The sequence below is a fragment of the Aethalodelphis obliquidens genome, unplaced genomic scaffold (genome assembly GCF_003676395.1).
Source record: "Aethalodelphis obliquidens isolate GAN/ISIS:26980383/991018 unplaced genomic scaffold, ASM367639v1 scaffold46, whole genome shotgun sequence".
Classification (NCBI taxonomy): Eukaryota; Metazoa; Chordata; class Mammalia; order Artiodactyla; family Delphinidae; genus Aethalodelphis; species Aethalodelphis obliquidens.
Window position 1 is genome coordinate 13,894,597 of NW_020837990.1, and position 18,429 is coordinate 13,913,025.

The following is an 18,429-nucleotide window of genomic DNA, read 5'->3' on the forward strand; positions in this document are numbered from 1 at the left end:
GTACATACAAAACACATCTCGCAACCTTCATACAAAGTGAGTGTTTATAACATGAACTGGATACCTGTAACCACTTAACTAGGGATTATGATTTACAGTTTGTAGATGTAGCAAATTTGTAACTCCCAGTAATAGTTTTTCTTCAGGATTTTCAATAAAAAAGGTTTAAAAAATAGCCAAAAAAGTGAACCTGAAAAACATGAAAAGTTTAAAAGCATAAAACCTGAACATGACTGAGCAAATTCTGATTTTCATTACATAAAGCTTTTGCTTGATAGCTGGAGCCCGCAGCTCTACACTGTGAACCAACTTCTCACACATCCCTAGCACTACGCCATCCTAATGAAGCAGGTGTGTTGGGTTCCGGTGTGAGCAACAGATTCTTTCCCCCAAATTTGTTTATTCTGTAGTGCTCGTTTTCTAACTAGTGGATGTGATGGTGGGAGAGTTTGAAAAGTAGAAGAGGTGGAGGTAGCAAAGGGAAGAGTCTTAAGATGCAGAAGGTTCAAAAAGGAAGCAGGCAGTGAGGTCAGAACTGTTGTTCTGGACATGGCTATTCTGCATTCTGTGTCCTTTCCTGTGAAGCAGGTGCTAACAAAGGCCAGCAGTCTTGTGGGGCTGGACTGAGTGAATAAGAAATTAGAAGTGATTATATGGGGAAAACAGACATTGATTAAATATGGACAGGTAGGGGAATGCCCATTTTCTCTTTGGTGGGCACACTCTTTCAGTACTTTCTAATTCTACTGACTTGTTAGTGGTTTTTAAAAAAAAAAAGGTGCCAGAACTCATATTTTGATTAATGATAAAATTCTCTCCTCACCATGCCTTCCTTCCTACCTTTGCTTTTCCACTCCCTGACTTCCCACCCCTGTAAATTCTGGCACAGAGTGCTGGGTATAAGCTGACAGATGTCATGAATTTTTTAAAACAAAGGCTCACTTCTCCTCAATGCTTATTAACTGGAGTTACTAATTAAAAAAAAAATCTCTCTTTTCAGCAGATGATCACTACATGCCTACTCTATGGTATGTGCTGTCTAAGCGTCAATGGCCCTCAAGATGAAGAACACTTTCTCCTCAAGGAGGCCTCAAGTTATTGGGCCGGACGAGTCTGTAAACTGGGAGAGCAGGGGCTGTGATCGCCACAAGAGAAGTATGAGCAGGGTGTGGGGGGAGGGGGAAGGAAGAGTGACATGGGTCAGCTTGGCATACAGACTTCATGACGTTCCAGACAAATGAGTTCATTAGGACCAGAACTTTGGTTTAGGAAAGCAGCAGAGTAGAAGTGGAAGAAATATGAATGTCAAAGTCAGCAACTCGTGGATAAATCTCAGGTTCTGCCACTTTCTCTATCTGGCAATCGTGGTCTTATTGAACCTGCTCTGTCATGTCCTCAAATGCAGATTGTAGGCCATGAGGAGTCAATGAGTTATCACATGTAAAAGCACCTAGTAGAGTGCCGGGCAAGCTCTCAATAAACACTGTGTCCTTCAACTTGATTTTGCCTAATAGATGCGTGTAATTATTGATCTCTTTTGAAAATCTTTTGAAAATCACAGAAAACCAATACAAAATCAAAAGCCCAGTCTCAGCCACAGGATTTGCCATATTATAGTTATTTTGTGTGCCCCCTAACAAACACTTTGAGGGCAGGTGGCTCATTTATCTGTGTGCCCATCAGCACTCAGCACAAGGACATATTAGCACATCAGCAGATCCTCAATAAATGTCTGTGAAAGGAATATGTAAGCTACTTAAAGATGTGTATTTTGAGGGCTTCCAGTTTATTCACTGTCCATGTTCATGCATAATCCGTGGCCCTTTATTTGTGTTTACTTGTATAGGATATGCCTGGATCCTGGAAGCGACTGGAGGAGTGAGGTGGTGGCCTAATAGTCATCACCATCTTGCTTAATTTGCATTTCTTTACCAGCTAAGGAGGTTAAAAGGACACTAATTAGGAAGAAAATTAGTGCTAATTAATTGGGATAAATAGTCCTAACCTAAATAAATATGAAGTCAGTCTAGCTGGTAAGTTAACTGAATCTCTAGTTCCTAGCACAGTACCTGATACATAGCCTCGTGCTTGCTTGTTAAATATTTATTCAATCAATGGAAGCCTGGCTAACGCGCTAGTTTGAATCTATACTGAGAACTTTAAAATATTTCTTATCAAGTTTCTTTTTTGGTATGGTGAAAACAGACTGGACTATTCAATTTACCAGGCATTATCTGGTTGAGGGTTTTAGTCAAAAGAATTATTATCTGGGGGAGAAAACACCTAACAACCTCTGATTACAGTGGTACACATTTTACAAAGTAAACTGCATACTGATGAGTTCCAGAGACCTGGCGTGCTGGTATTTTAAAAATTAAACTCAGCCACATCTCACACTGAGTAGTACCATTTTCCCTTCTTGATCTCATATTCCTTTCACACTCAAGAAGCTTTCATTTACGTGTTTAAACATTGTTTTTTCTTTTTCAGTTTATCTTTTCCCTGATTATTAACGTATTGTAGTTTCCTGTAAAAAATTGGGAAAGTAAGAAAAAGTAAGAAGTAGGGAGAAAATAAGAGATCATAAGGACATGACCCAGAGGCAATTACTGTTAATATTTTGGCATATTTCCTTCTAATCATTTTCTGTGTATTTTTTCCTTCTATACACATGTGTATATATGTATGTATGTATGTATATGTGCACACACACACAATAACAAAGGCTGCCTTTTACGTAAGATAGCACTTCCTGAGATCATTAAAAATTCTGCCTAAATATTCTAATACTACATATTCTATCATATAGATATATACTTATTTATTGAGCCATTCTTCTAATGAATGTATGTTTTTCTTCCATTTTTTTTTCTAACTAATATTGTACTGGATGTATTTGTGGTCTAAAATCTTTGCCTGTACCTCTGTTTATTTTCTGCGGAATTATTCCTAGAAGGGGAACTAGTAGATCCAAGTATTTACACTTTAAGATCAAACTTTTCCTGAAAGGTTGTAATGATCTACATTTCCACATCAGTATAGGAGTAACTCCCTCCGGGCACTGAGTATTATCAGTTTTTAAATCCCTGCTAATTTGATGGGTAAAAAAATAACAGTTTTTAAAATATTCATTTCTTTTTTTTTTCATTTTTTTTTTCATTTCTTTAATTACTAATGAGGTTGAACACTTTTTCGTCTTATCTGGCACTTGCATTCTTCCGTGAACTGTCTATTCCTGCTACGTTACCAATTATATACTGTTTTATCAGTGTGTAGGAGCTCTTTATATGTTCAGGACATGGATTCTTTGTTTATTTGTTGTACTTTTTCTTAAGCAAATAAAAAAATTTTCTCATTGTTAAGAGAACGTCCCAAAATACAGAAGTTTGAGCCAATTAAATCTATCTTTCCTTTCACAATTTCTTCTAAAATTTTAATTTTAGAAAGGTCTTCCCCAGCCACTCAAAGACTATTTATAATCTCTAATGGAGATTTTTGACAATTAATTCTTCAACCATCTGCATTATATGGTGTAAGATAAGGATCTAAATATGTATATTTTTTCCAAAGAGTTATCCAATGTCTTGGTACGGCCAACTGAATTATGCCCACCCCTCCCACGCTACAGTTTATATAGGCTAGGGTCTGATTCCATGGCTCTGAGTTCCACCATAACTTGTCTATGGATTCTTATTCTAATTTAATAAAATTTAATAATTATAGATAAAAATAAAATAATCTTCCCTTGGGGTACATGGTGGGTGGTCACTCCATTTGTTTTTATTTTTATTGGAGTATAGTTGCTTTACAAGGTTGTGTTAGTTTCTACTGTACAGCAAAGTGAATCAGCTATACATATACATATATCCCCTCTTTTTTTGATTTCCTCCCCATTTAGGTCACCACAGAGCACTGAGTAGAGTTCCCTGTTATACAGGAGGTTCTCATTAGTTATCTATTTTATACATAGTATCATAGTGTATATATGTCAATCCCAATCTCCTAATTCATTCCACCCCCCCACTTCCCCCTTGGTATCCATATGTTTGTTCTCTATGTCTGTGTCTCTATTTCTGCTTTGTAAATAAGATCATCTATACCATTGGTCTCAGATTCCACATATATGCGTTAATATATATTTGCTTTTCTCTTTCTGACTTACTTCACTCTGTATAACAGTCTCTAGGTCCATCCCCGCCTCTACAAATGATCCAGTTGCGTTCCTTTTTATGGCTGAGTAATATTCCATTGTATATATGTACTACATCTTTATCCATTCCTCTGTTGATGAACATTTAGGTTGTTCCACATATATGCGTTAATATATATTTGCTTTTCTCTTTCTGGCTTACTTCACTCTGTATAACAGTCTCTAGGTCCATCCCCACCTCTACAAATGATCCAAATTCGTTCCTTTTTGTGGCTGAGTAATATTCCATTGTATATATGTACTACATCTTTATCCATTCCTATGTTGATGAACATTTAGGTTGTTTCTATGTCCTGGCTATTGTAAATAGTGCTGCAATGAACACTGTGGTACATGTCTCTCTTTGAATTATGGTCTTCTCAGGGTATATGCCCAGTAGTGGGATCGCTGGGTCATATGGTAGCTCTGTTTTTAGTTTTCTAAGGAACCTCCATACTGTTCTCCATAGTGGCTGCATCAATTTACACTTCCACCAACACTGCAAGAGGGTTCCCTTTTCTCCACACCCTCTCCCGCATTTACTGTTTGTAGATTTTGTGATGATGGCCATTCTGACCGGTGTGAGGTGATATCTCATTGTAGTTTTGATTTGCATTTCTCTAATAATTAGTGATGTTGAGCATCTTTTCATGTGTTTGCTGGCCATCTGTACGTCTTCTTTGGAGAAATGTCTATTTAGGTCTTCTGCCCATTTTTTGATTGGGTTGTTTGCTTTTTTGATATTGAGCTGCATCAGCTCTTTGTATATTTTGGAGATTAATGCTTTGTCAGTTGCTTTGTTTGAAAATATTTTCTCCCATTCTGAGGGTTGTCTTTTTGTCTTGTTTATGGTTTCCTTTGCTGTGCAAAAGCATTTAAGTTTAATTAGGTCCCATTTGTTTATTTTTGTTTTTACTCTCATTACTGTTGGAGGTGGGTCAAAAAAGATCTTGCTGCGATTTCTGTCAAAGAGTGTACTGCCTATGTTTTCCTCTAAGAGGTTTATAGTGTCTGGCCTTACATTTAGGTCTTTAATCCATTTTGAGTTTATTTTTGTGTATGGTGTTAGGGAGTGTTCTAATTTCATTCTTTTACATGTAGCTGTCCAGTTTTCTCAGGACCACTTATTGAAGAGGCTGTCTTTGCTCCACTGTATATTCTCTCTTCCTTTGTCATAGATGAGGTAACCATAGGTGCATGGGTTTATCTCTGGGCTTTCTATCCTATTCCACTGATCTATATTTCTGTTCTTGTTCCAGTACCATATTGTCTTGATTACTGTAGCTTTGTAGTATAGTCTGAAGTCAGGGAGCCTGATTCCTCCAGCTCTGTTTTTTTTTTCTCAAGATTGCTTTTGTTATTCTGGGTCTTTTTTGTTTCCATACAAATTGTAAAATGTTTTCTTTTAGTTCTATGAAAAATGCCGTTGGCAATTTGATAGGGATTGCATTGATTTGACAAGTGCTGTTATTTTCTTCACACAGGTTCCTCAGTTTTGTTAATGTTGGGGAAGAGAGGGGCAGGAGGGGTTGGGTGCCAGTTGAGAATCACTGACTTGAGCAAAATGTTGGGCAGCAATAATTAACAGTTACAGGGGACACCTCTGCCTGAAACTCATACATTTAAAAATTACAAGATAATGCAAAATACTGATACTTTATTGGGATCGAGTCATTTCCTCTACTTGACACCAGACAGCATGCTCCCAGGATCTCACAGGTCTTTATTGATCTGCAGTCACTAGAATTTGATTACCACCTAATTTCATACAGCAGATGAGAAAACTGGGGTCCAAAGAGGGTCAATGTGCTGCTCAAAGTGCCATGGACAGTACCTAGCACAGTTGGAATTTGAATCTAGGCCTCTTGACTCCTAGCATGTCTCTAAAAGTCAGAATTTTTACAAAATTTGAAGTAAAAAGTTTCCAAATGAAAAAAAAAGAACTGGCTTATGTAGCAAGAATTACTGTTTAGTTAACATAACCCAATAGTTTTTAAACTCGAAAATAACTTTAATGTCCCACCCAAGTGAATGTGGCAGTCACACAAACTTAGTAAACAGAAGCAGACACACAGATTATTCAGCAAGACACTGGCTCAGGTACACACGGAAGCTTGCGGGCTCACCTGTGATGAGCGCGTCAGGTCGGGACTGCTCTTTCCTCCAAGCAGGAACAAAGACGGTAACATCCTTGTGGCCTCTTTCCAAAAACCAATCCACTGCTAATTTTATTCCTCGGCAGGAAAAGACTTCTTTGTTTCCATGGCTAAAAGATTATTTTAGAACACTTAAAACACAACAAAACCTAAATTTGACTCCATTAATTCAAATTTGTAAACAGATGTGATAACATAATTAAAATATTAATAAGAAATTCAAATTTAAGATAGAGTTTTAGGGCTCAGAGAAACATTAAGATAACCGAGGAGTGAAAAATCTGTGAAGAACAAAAAGAAAACTGGGATGATTACTGTGTGAAGAATAAAGAAAACTGAGTTTTCAAATGTGAGGTTGTAAAGGTTAACTAGTTAGAAAGATACAAGCTCGTTTTGATAGGAGAGGGAAAAACGGGCCTCAGCCACAATGAGAGTAATTTCAGTCAAATGTAAAAAAGAAGTCACAGAGAAAAAAAATCTGTAAAAACAGTGGAATGGAATACTTAAGAGTTTCTAAAAACTCTTCCTTTTCAAGAGTTCCTATGTGTATATTTCAATCCAGTGATTAAGCAATGCACAAAATTTATCAGGTGACCAATGTAAAACAACATACACACATGCACTCAAGTGAAAAACTCAATGCTTAATCTCATACAAGAAACATTTTCCGTCCTTCAGTGAAAAGACACCTGGTTTCTGTTTAACAATATTGTGTTGCACAAGGATTAATGATGACAAAAGGGCATTCAAAATTGGATTAGCAGTTTTAGTGCCTAAAAGAAAATGCCCAACTAAAAGTGTAGTCATTCAATAAATATTTATCTAGCACCAGGCTCTGCTTGTGTACTTTAACCTAATAATTCAAAGTAACACTATTCTAATGTTTTAAAAGAAACAGTCTTCTGCTTTGAATGCAATAAGTACACTTTTTTACAGTTTGAGCACTGAAGGCTCCATTCTTATCTATAATGGAGATAGATATTCTTTGTTCTTGGGCTAAGGTGCACTGAATGGAATAAGGTAAGTAAATGCTCTGTTACCTTTTAGCACAAATCAAACATTAGGTATATTAATATACTGTTCTAGTGGTCCCCTGGGAAGCACTAAAACTATCTAAATATGACTACTCATGTTTGAAGGACAAAACAGAAATAGACCAACTTGCTTTATAGGTATTGAAGGCTATAAATGCAAACCTCAGAAACTGTTTATGTTCCATAGACCTGTCCTAATGGTCTGGGGCAACATTAGAGTTGAAATCAGATGCACTGAAAGTCTCAGAGAAAGGGATAAGGGAAGGGGGAGTTTGAGGCACATTTTCTTGGAAAGAAGGGATACCTGATGGCTTCAACAATGCCCCAGCAAATGACACAGAGTGATGCTAGGTTTCATGGAAAATACTGAAATTTAAGCAGTCTTCTGAAGAAATATAAAAAATGATGGCTGGGGCTTCCCTGGTGGTGCAGTGGTTAAGAATCCGCCTGCCAATGCAGGCGACATGGGTTCGAGCCCTGGTTCGGGAAGATCCCACATGCTGCGGAGCAACTAAGCCCATGCGCCACAACTACTGAGCCTATGCTCTAGAGCCTGCGAGCCACATCTACTGAGCCTGCATGCCACAACTACTGAAGCCCGAGAGCCCTAGAGCCCGTGCTCCAGAAGAGAAGCCACCGCAATGAGAGACCTGCACACCACAGTGAAGAGTAGCCCCCACTCTCCGCGACTACAGAAAGCCCACACGCAGCAACGAAGACCCATCACAGCCAAAAATAAATAAATAAAATAAATAAATTTATAAAAAATAAAAAAATGATGGCATTCTCTCATGAGAATATATATACTAATTATTCCTAAATACAAAACTCAACTTGCTAAGACACAAGTATATTTTTATTTTGCATTAATGCTTTGAGATCTAAATGTATTATGCTTTGCTAGTCATTATGACATTTGGTTTACTGAGACTTAAGAATTTAACTGCTTCTGGCTCTAAAGAGAGGACTGCATAAGCATTTTCTTTCAGGTGATTTCACTTGGTAAAGACAACCATCACATTTTACTGTAGAAAGAGAAGATTCCATCTTTCTAACTAAATAACTTTCATAAACTGTGTGTAAACAGCAAACCACTTACAAACATGGGACTAAGATTCTACAGATGCTAACCCAGGTATTATACCATGTGCGACACTGACAACAGGTCGTTCCCATTATCTGCTCTTCCCCTCTGCCCACAGCCCCGCACCCCCTTCCCACAAAACCTCCTAGGGAGAACGCAAGCAAGAGGATGAGAGGCACCACACTGTGAATGGCAAATAGAACCATATCAACTGTTGATGGACCCACATCAATCTCTGATTTTGTTATTTGAGAAAAAATACCTCCCCAACATTTGTTTAAAAAACTGTAGTGAAATTTTCTGTTATTTGCAGCTAAACACATCCTTAACTGCTGCCTTACTCATACCATAAACCAACAGAAAATTCTATGAATATCAGAAAAAAATATATTTTAAGGCAGAAACGTTACCAGGGGTAAAAAGTTATTACATAATAGTAAAAAGGGAACAATTCACAAGGAAGCTATAATAATTGTGAACTCAGTGTAAGGCAAAAGATCACGGGATGACAAGAAGAAATAAACAAATCCACAATAATACTAATTGACAGGTGAAGCAGAAAACATTTAGTAAGAATACAGACAAGTGAATAATCGATTACAGGTGACCTAATGAACATATACAAAACCCTGTACAAAATTAAAGAGAAAACCTTTTCAAGAACACATGGAACAAGAACACATTGGCTGTGCACTAGGCCACAGAACAGATTTCAACAGACATCAAGAATCTATCATACAATGTTCTTTGACAATACGTTATTAAAGATGTTGCTATACACCAGTAAACCGATTTAAAATTTTAATTTTAGGGCTTCCCTGGTGGCGCGGTGGTTGAGAGTCCGCCTGCCAATGCAGGGGAGACGGGTTCGTGCCCCGGTCCGGGAAGATCCCACATGTCGCGGAGCGGCTGTGCCGCTGAGCCTGCGCGTCCGGAGCCTGTGCTCCGCAACGGAAGAGGCCACAACAGTGAGAGGCCCGCATACCGCAAAAAAAGAAAATTTTAATTTGAAAAATGACGCCATTTTTAATAGTTACAAAAACGAAACAGATCTAAAGAAGAAAAGATATCCCAAGAGCTTTATAGAGAAAATGAAAATTGAAAACCTGTTTTAAAGGGAGTAAGAGAAGACCTAAATGAAAGGAACGATATACCAGTTTCATGGATGGTAAGACTCAATGTATGAAGATGGCAATTCTCAAATTAATCTATAAGTGCACTGAAATCCCAATAAAAATCCTGAAAGGGTTTTTTTTATGGAACTTGAGAAGCTGATCCTAAAATTAGTATGGAAAAATAAAAGGCCAAGGATAGTTAAGCAATTCTGAAGAACAAAAGAGGAGGAACTTCCCCACTAGCTATCAATACTTGTGCATAAAACTACAGAAATCCAATTGGTGTTTTACTGGCAAAAATAAAAAAAAAAACAGAAAAAGTATAACAGACAAGTGAGCCTAAGATCTCTCTCTCTCACACATACACACAGGTGTGTATAAATCATAAAAGTGTCATTACAGATAAAGAAAAGATGGATCATTTAACAAATGGTACCAGGGCAATTGATTATTTATGTGGAAAAAATAAAATTGTATTTTTACCTCATACCATACATAAAAATAAATTGTATATAGTTCAAAGATTTAAAAATGAAAATACTGTAAAACTTTTTAGAAGAAATTAAAGGAGATATTCATGTCAAGATAGGGAGATTCTTCTTAAAGAAGACACAATCACATACTATCAAGGAAAAGAATGATACATTTGAGCACATAAAACATCTTTATGAAAAAGACTCCATAAAAATGCCATAGCCTGGAAGAAGGTATTTTTCAATACATAGGACTGATAAAGACTAGTACTCGTAATACATAAAGTACTCCTATACATTGAGAAGGGTAACCATTTTTTTTTTTTAAGGCAATAGATATGAACAGTGAATCCTCAAGAGAGGAAACCCAAATGACCAACAAACATGAAAAGATGCTCAACAGTGAAGAAATGCAAATTAAGCTAAAGTGAGACACCACTTCACACCCATCGTACTGGAAAAAATAAAAGTCTGCAAACACCAGATGTTGCCAAGGATGTGTGAAAGTGGGAACTCATACATTACAGGTGGGAGTATAAATGGTATGACTATTTAGGAGAGCAATTTGGCAATACTTTATAAAGGTGAAGGCGTGTTTTCTCTCAAACATAGTAATTCCACATCCAGGTAGAGTAAAACCCCATAGTAACTTGAAATCAGATTTAAAGCAATCAGCAGTTGGCCCAGCCTCAGATCTCACATGGGGGCAGGCTAATGTCTTCTCTATGGGTGGGACAGAAAGAAGCAGGCAAGTGGGGATGTGTAGGGTTGGTCCCTGCATGTCCAATACTTCCCCAGCCAATCCTCTCCTGATCAGGCCAAACAAATGAATGCCAGCTAGGAAATCCCTGGAATGGCTGCTGCTGGCATGGAAGTCCCTGCTAGCTGCCAAGGCCCAGAATCATCCCTAGTAACAGTGAAAGCCTGAGCAGAAAACTACCAGGTAGCTCCAAACTGCAGGTGGGACTTACAGACTGGGAGAGGCTGGGAGAGACTGAACTTGACCTAACCTTATGAGGCGTGTTGAAGGATGTGACTAATCATATGTGCTGGTTACTATATAAGGGGCAAGGGTAGGAGGCTCTGATAAAGAATTATAAAAAGAGTAAGCCTGATATAAAAAAATATGAAAAACAGGATGTCAGAGTGAGCACAATGTAGCTACTGGTGCAAATTAACTGTCTGTTGAGTGTTTACTAAAAGAGTAGGATGATGTTTACAAACTGTAGCTCTAATTCCACAAATAGAGAAGAAAATTCATTATAGTTCTGTAGCCATCTTACAGGCTGTATCTGCGTGCATTTAGGGTTTTTTCCCTCAGTAGTAAAAACAGCTAGTTCTATATTTATGAATTGGCATGTTCCTGTGGGCCTCAATTTCTTTCGTATTTCAACAATTTGGCAATAAGGATGGTATACCTCAAGTGAGTCCCGCTGATGAATTTGTTACAGGGTTTGTAGCCACCATTGATTAGGTTGGAGACCCTGGATGTTTGCTAAAAAGTGTTCCTTTGACTACTTTGGCTCAGTGGGTTTGGTTTCCCAGGGAAAATGCCAAACTCTCACTGCTAATTCTGAGTTCCTGCTGAGCAAAATGGGTAATAGAGGCTTGAAGGTTGTGTGTGATTCAACACTGGCTTTAATGTAGAAAATATAAGGAGCCTGCCAGAAGGTCTCTTTCTTAAAGGGCTTACTTTACTCTGTCATGTTTTGAATAGGCATGTTTATAAAAATCCTGCTTTGCAATGGCCAGAGGAAGGCTCATTTAAAGTAGACAAATTGGTATATTTACACAGATTTTTAGAAAAACCCTACTTAAAATAAAAGGGTTATTGGTATCTCTGGATCTCAGGAAATAAATGAAAGAATGAACTAGACAGCCAGTAAGAATGAATTAAAAAAACTGAAGGAAGAGATTAAGAAACTGAAAGCACCTTTTTGTTTCTCCAGGTTCTCAACACTTCTCTGCTACTGCTCCTTCTACCCCCCTTCACCTTCTTTGCCTTCTCTGGGACCTAGAAAGAGGAGATGATGCCTTCTTGGACAGATGGTTCCCAGGGACTTCAGGATCCCGGGATAACTTCCCTTTGGAAGAGGGAGAATTGCCAGCCTTATTTTGAATGTTCTGGTATGGACTCCACCTCCAAGACTCCCCCTACACTCAACATGCAAAACATAGCTAGGGAAGCAGAAATGATTAAGAGGAAGGAGCAAGGAGTCTGAAAATCTGGATAAGAAACTGTCTTAGAATTAAGGCATCAGGTTGGCAAATGGTTTCCCTGATAACTTGGAGGGAAGGGGAAACAAAAGGAGTCAGGCTTTTAAATTGCAAAATGAGCCTGAAACTATAGTGCCATACAAACCAACTTAGTTTTCAACTCAGTGTAGAGAAAAATCAGCCTTCTCCCTTCGGAGCTACAGGGATTCAAATACCCTTCAGAAGTTATCCAGTACTGCTGGGTGGATCAGATGTGGTAAGGGTACCACATCCCTTCCCCCTAGCTGATATCCATCTTAAGAGTTATTTTCCAGTGCCCTGGAAAGATCTGCAAAAATGTGCCAAGGTTTTCTACAGCATGTTTTCAGTTTGCAACCCTGTGTGTGAGGATGGACACTGACTGTAACTTGGAATGTTGCCTTAGGTGAGTCTGCTTGACTAAGGGAACAGATGTGATGGGGCAAATGGAGTGTCATGGCTTCCGGCACCTTCCGCAACAACTCTGGCTGCTCCTCAAACCTAGGACACCCATTGCGAGGCACTGCTGATGGCAGACTTTGCAGTCTTTCTGCAAAAGGTGGCCTGAGAGAAGCTGCAGTGCTGCTCCTGCATGAGTCCCCCAGTGATTTCCATCAGTGGTTCACCAAGGCATTTTCTAAATGAATGGGGATGGATACAGGGGTGGATCAGAATAGACTCTTAATCCTCTCCACTTCTGTGGTAGCCTTGTTGCAAGCACAAGTAAGAGAAAAGGTATCTGTATGTCAAAAAATAGACAGTTTCTCAGGTATTGGCAACAGTAATCCAGTTTGGGGGAAAAAATGGAGAAAGGTGAAGCCAAAAAGAAACTCAAGATTGCAGTGTTACCTACCTACTTATTCACACAGGGAGCATATACTTTTCTGGGGCTACCAACAAATAAGATAGGACTTGCCGATGAAAAGTCAGTGCCTTACTATTGTAAGAAGATAGGATGTTGCCAATGAAAAGTCAGTACGTTACTATTGTAAGAAGATAGCTAGAGACTGAGGAAGATACAAGGGACGCTACCTATAAAACTTTACCATCTCCATCAGGAGACACCCCCTCTCCGCTTGAAATCAGACAGGAAACAATTAGCAAATGGTGCAAACTAATGAGCAAAACTGACTTAATAGAGGAGCTTCAGAGCTGGGAATGGAAAAGCCTTATATGTTTCCTTTTCCTGCCTTAATATTTTCTTGTCCTTTCTTGTAGATACTGGAACCATGCATGTATTCTGCAATTTCTACTGACCTCTCTTGTTTCACCTACATCCAGAAAAACATATAAGTTGTGGGTATCTCTGGACAACCTTCTACCTGTTCTTTCTCCTCTGAGATTCCTGAACAAATAGGTCCTCTCTTGGAGAAACATGCCTCTCTTGTCCCTTAATGCTGTTCATCTGTTGGGAAGAGATCTCCTGTATAAACTAAAGGCTACCATATTCTGGACTCCAGGTAGAGGATTTTTGAAGCTCCTGGGAGACAAGCCACCTGAGTTAGTGAATATGTGCTTATCTATACTGAGAGTAAATATGTGCTAGAGGTCTGCCATGCTATGGGCCAAATTTTGAATGAGAGGTTTTCTAATATCCCACAACTAATATGCCACGTGCAAAACTAATTGCTGATTTATTAGTCATTGCAACTTCCCAAACAGATTTCTGTAATTCATTGCAGAGCTTATTCCAGACAATAAGATGAAATTAATTTGCAAGCTGTGAAAAGGGCTACTAAGGTCTGGACTGGGGTAACTGAAGCCCCATTTCTTTTATGCAGGGACTCCTACTCGGAGTTTCAGACATATGCACCTTCTAGTGAACTAGAAATTGGAAACTAAGGGGAGCTAAAATGAACACAAATTATCTTGACAAACATATTCTTCATAAGATTTTCACTATCATAACTTTATTATTCTGTAAATTCACTTTGTCTTGTATCTAATGGGATTATCTTTAATCTCTTCATATATACTACTGCAACAAATTTGAAAACCCCTCAGTTCTACTTTTCTGTCTTCAACAGAAGGGCAATTCCATAAGCACTCAAACTAATATGATATTTGCTAAATCTTATAAAAACATCATATATACTTCCCACTAGAGAACTGAAGTACACTTGCTTATTATGTGCCATTAAATTAGTCACCTGTGATGGTTAACGGATTTACAAAGGTGTATTTTGTAATGCAGAGAAAAATTCAGGGAACCACACACTTTAATGTAGCTTGCCTCAATACAGGACCTAGAAGAGAGGGATAATGGGCGAACCATTCCATTTGCTGTGTCTAGGAAACATAATTTCATGTATTATATACTTTGTTAAGTTATATACACACATATCATTAACTAGGTTAACCACAGGATAGAAAGGGTTATTTTAGAATTATAACTGTTATATTCCTGTGGTAGACAGGAGCAAATTGAAAAACATGGAGAAATCTAACAAGGGAATGAAGGCATCTATTAAAGGGGACTACTTCTTTTTAATTCTTTTCATGGCATTGAAAAAAAAAAAAAGAGAAATGAGTCTTTTGTCAATTATCTTTTATTTCCTCAAATTTGATTTTGCTCAACTTTGAGTATTTGCTTTGAATTAACATATTACTTATAATGCTTGCAAAGAACCTTGGAAATCATAAATGATTTTTATTTTCTTATATTTATGTAATAAGTCTATCCCTTATATGATCAAAGGAAAGCCATTCTTAAAAAGTTTTTCCATAGCTCATCTAAAATCTAATTGTAACAATCATACCTAGAATGGCATGTTTAGTACTACTAATAGTAAATTAGCACTACTAATTATTATGACAGTATTAGTACTATTATACTACTACTAGCATTACTACTAAACAGAGATGGCTTTTCATGAGTAGGCCAGCACAGTGAAAATAACAGTGTCTGGAATTAGACATGAGTTTAAGTATTTTCTTTAGTACATTTCTGTGTGACCTTGGCAAGTTACTTATTTTCAACCTCAATCTTCTCATATTTAAAATGGAGATAATTCCACCTACATTACAGGGTTGTGAGAACTGAACAAGGTAACATCCACTGAGCAGAGTGCCTGGCACATAGAAGACTTCAATAAATATTAGTGCCTTCACTTTCTCATGTCCCTTTGGTCCTAATTTTTAGAAAATGGAAAAGAGCTTGCTTTGGAATGAAAATGAAACCAGTAAATCTTTAATAGCTTTAATCTCACTACTGATGGTAAACTGTGATTTTTTAGATCAATGTGTTTGATATGTGGAGATCACTAAACAGTTTTAGTTTTTTTTTAAAAAAACAGAAAGAGATCAAGGTATCAGGGGACTCAAAAAAACAATCCATTGCTTTTTTATAACCTTTGATATATCATCTTTTATTTAAATCAAAAACTTGACCTACAAGTTTGCTACACCCTTCGCTGGAAGATTCAAGTATGATTATAAAACTTCTGTGACTTTAATGGGTCATTATGTCAAACTGCATATAATGATAAGGATACAAGTTTGTCAGTGAAGTGCCTAGAGTGAACAGTATGAGTAAAATGTATACTTTCTTAAATTTTTTTTTTGCGGTACGCAGGCCTCTCACTGTTGCAGCCTCTCCCGTTGCGAAGCACAGGCTCCGGACGAGCAGGCTCAGCGGCCATGGCTCACGGGCCCAGCCGCTCCGCGGCAAGTGGGATCCTCCCGGACTCAGGCATGAAACCGCGTCTCCTGCAACGGCAGGCGGACTCTCAACCACTGCGCCACCAGGGAAGCCCAAATGTATAATTTTAAACTAGAAAACCGTATTTGAATCTTTAGTACCAAAGTCCTTTAAGCTTAGATATAGTTAGCTTATATAATTATATTATATTAATATAATAATAATAATATTTATCGAACACTAAATTATTAATACACCTAGGTGCTCTTCAAATACTTGATGACTTAGTTTTTCAATTTTTAGGCCTGACTGTACATAACCCATGTCGTATACATGAAAATAGATTTTAATTTTAAAGAACTCTTTCAAATACTAATGCATTAGCAACGTTTAATGATTGTTAAGAAGAAACTCTCCTACATCTATCCCATTTCCCTTAAGCAAGGAAACAGGAGTACAGCTGGATATCATCTTCAATATGGAAATAAGAGAATATTTTCCTTCCTATTATTGTAGTCTAATTAAATTTCATATCGTATTTAAGAATCTATAATTCCATGTGCTGACTCATGGGCATCTAGAACTTTTTCTTTTATATTGAAGGCTCATAATGAGTGATTTATGTCTATTTTGTTACTCTTATAGCTACTGAACTTTTAATCTCTGATCTCTTTCCCACTACACCAAGATCACTTTGAACCTAAACCTAGTGGTCAGGATGCAATATACCCAGAAAACTAAATCCCTTGTTACAGATAAACTCCCTTCTTACAGATAATTTAATCAGGTCTATCAAGTTGTGTTCCAAACAGAAATCCCAGAGGCCCTTCTAGGGAACAATGAAGGGAATTTTTAACTGGGAAACACAGCCCCCACTTATACCCTCCAATTCAAACGATACTATGTTTTTGTTTGTTTTAAATACTGGGCTTCCTTTTAAGATTTGCAGGATTGTACTGCTTCAAAGGAAAATAAAAGTCTGAAAATTACTGATTTAGGACAATGAAAATTTCAACACCAAAATTACAGTCGAAGTCTTAACATGAAAGTTCATTATTACCCTCCAGTTGGTACAGACACAAGAGCAGTGTGGCCAAGAGAATTTTGAGAATGGGAAAGGATAAGGAAAAAGGAAAGTAGAAAGATGTCCTCACCTTATAAGGTCCATAATTTGAAGCCAAAATCAATAATAGGAAGCACATCTAGCTAATCTAGATCCAAGTGGGTCATTAGTCTAAAGATGCTGAACAGAACATACCTGTTAAGTAGATGTAATAATGTCTTCAATATTAAGACAGGTAGGAAACGTAAAACTCGAATCACTTTTTTCCTATTATAATTGGGTGACTTTTCCCATTTCTTACAATCACTAGTTAGGTGATTTATAATTAACTTTATTCATTATGTAATAGGATTATTAATGTTGCTATTTCCTAGGTTAGGGTTTAAATAAGCATATTTGAGATAACAGGAAAGTTTATTGACCATTGGTCTACGAAAATTCATTAATGATGACAGGTAGAAGTATATACTTAGGGTTATAAAGAGATGCAGTGGAACAGAACTAACATCTGTCTTTGTCAGACTCCACACTGATATAATCAAACAACAGAAAAAACTAGTTCTGATTCTCTGATTCCTTTCATATTACCTAAGGATTTTCTTTAAAACAATGAGAAATGGGACACTGCCAACTAACCTGTAAGTAGTACCTATGACACTGACACTCATCTAGAGGGAAATCAGGCTGTCTTTTAATTGATGTTAAGCCCCCACTAAGTTGGAACTTAAAAAACATTTCACTGAGAGGTTACCCAATAGAAGTATAATGTGAACCACAAATATAATTTAAAATGACCTAGAATAGCACATCTTAAAAATTAAAAAGTAGGTGAAATTAATTTTAGTAATATATTTCATTTAACTCAATGTATCAAAACTGATCATTTTTACACATATTCAGCATAAAAGCTGTTTTATTTCATATATTTTTGTACTAAGTTTTCAAAATCTTGTATGTATTTTACATTTACAGAATATCTTAATTTGGATTAGACACATTTGAAAATCTCAACAGCCACATGTGGCCAGTGGTCACCGTACTGGACCATGCAGATCTACTGCACATAATTTTGATACATTTTTGTTGAGAGCCAAAACCAAATTTGAATGAACCCTGGCAAGCTGTAGTCTCACACCTGTAATCTAAACCAAAAACTTGGACTAGGTGTCCTGGAGGATTTTATTAACTGTGAGACAGGGCTGTACTAAAATGGTAAACAGGCAACAGAACAGCAAACCCATCAAACAATTGAAGGCAAGTTTTGGAGCCCAGGCAAGATGGTCTTCAATATTCTAATTCACACTGAAAACAGTTCTCAAGTCCATACAACTTCACAAACCAGATTAGATACATAAAAGCCTTTGTACCTTCAAAAAGATTAATCTAGATAAATAAATCCTATTTATACAGACTGCTAAATTCTGCTAATATTTTATAAAT

The 18,429-nt window shown here is 37.3% G+C and overlaps 1 protein-coding gene across 1 annotated transcript in view; it reads right to left on the reverse strand.

Moving 5' to 3' along the window:
• The window catches only part of ZC3H12C (zinc finger CCCH-type containing 12C), a 70,245-nt gene that overhangs the window by 10,815 nt on the left and 41,001 nt on the right, over positions 1–18,429 (reverse strand). Inside the window, exon 3 of the mRNA XM_027082370.1 lies at positions 6,316–6,455. Within this exon, the coding sequence (XP_026938171.1) occupies positions 6,316–6,455 (140 nt within the window). The remainder of the gene's footprint in view (positions 1–6,315; positions 6,456–18,429) is intronic.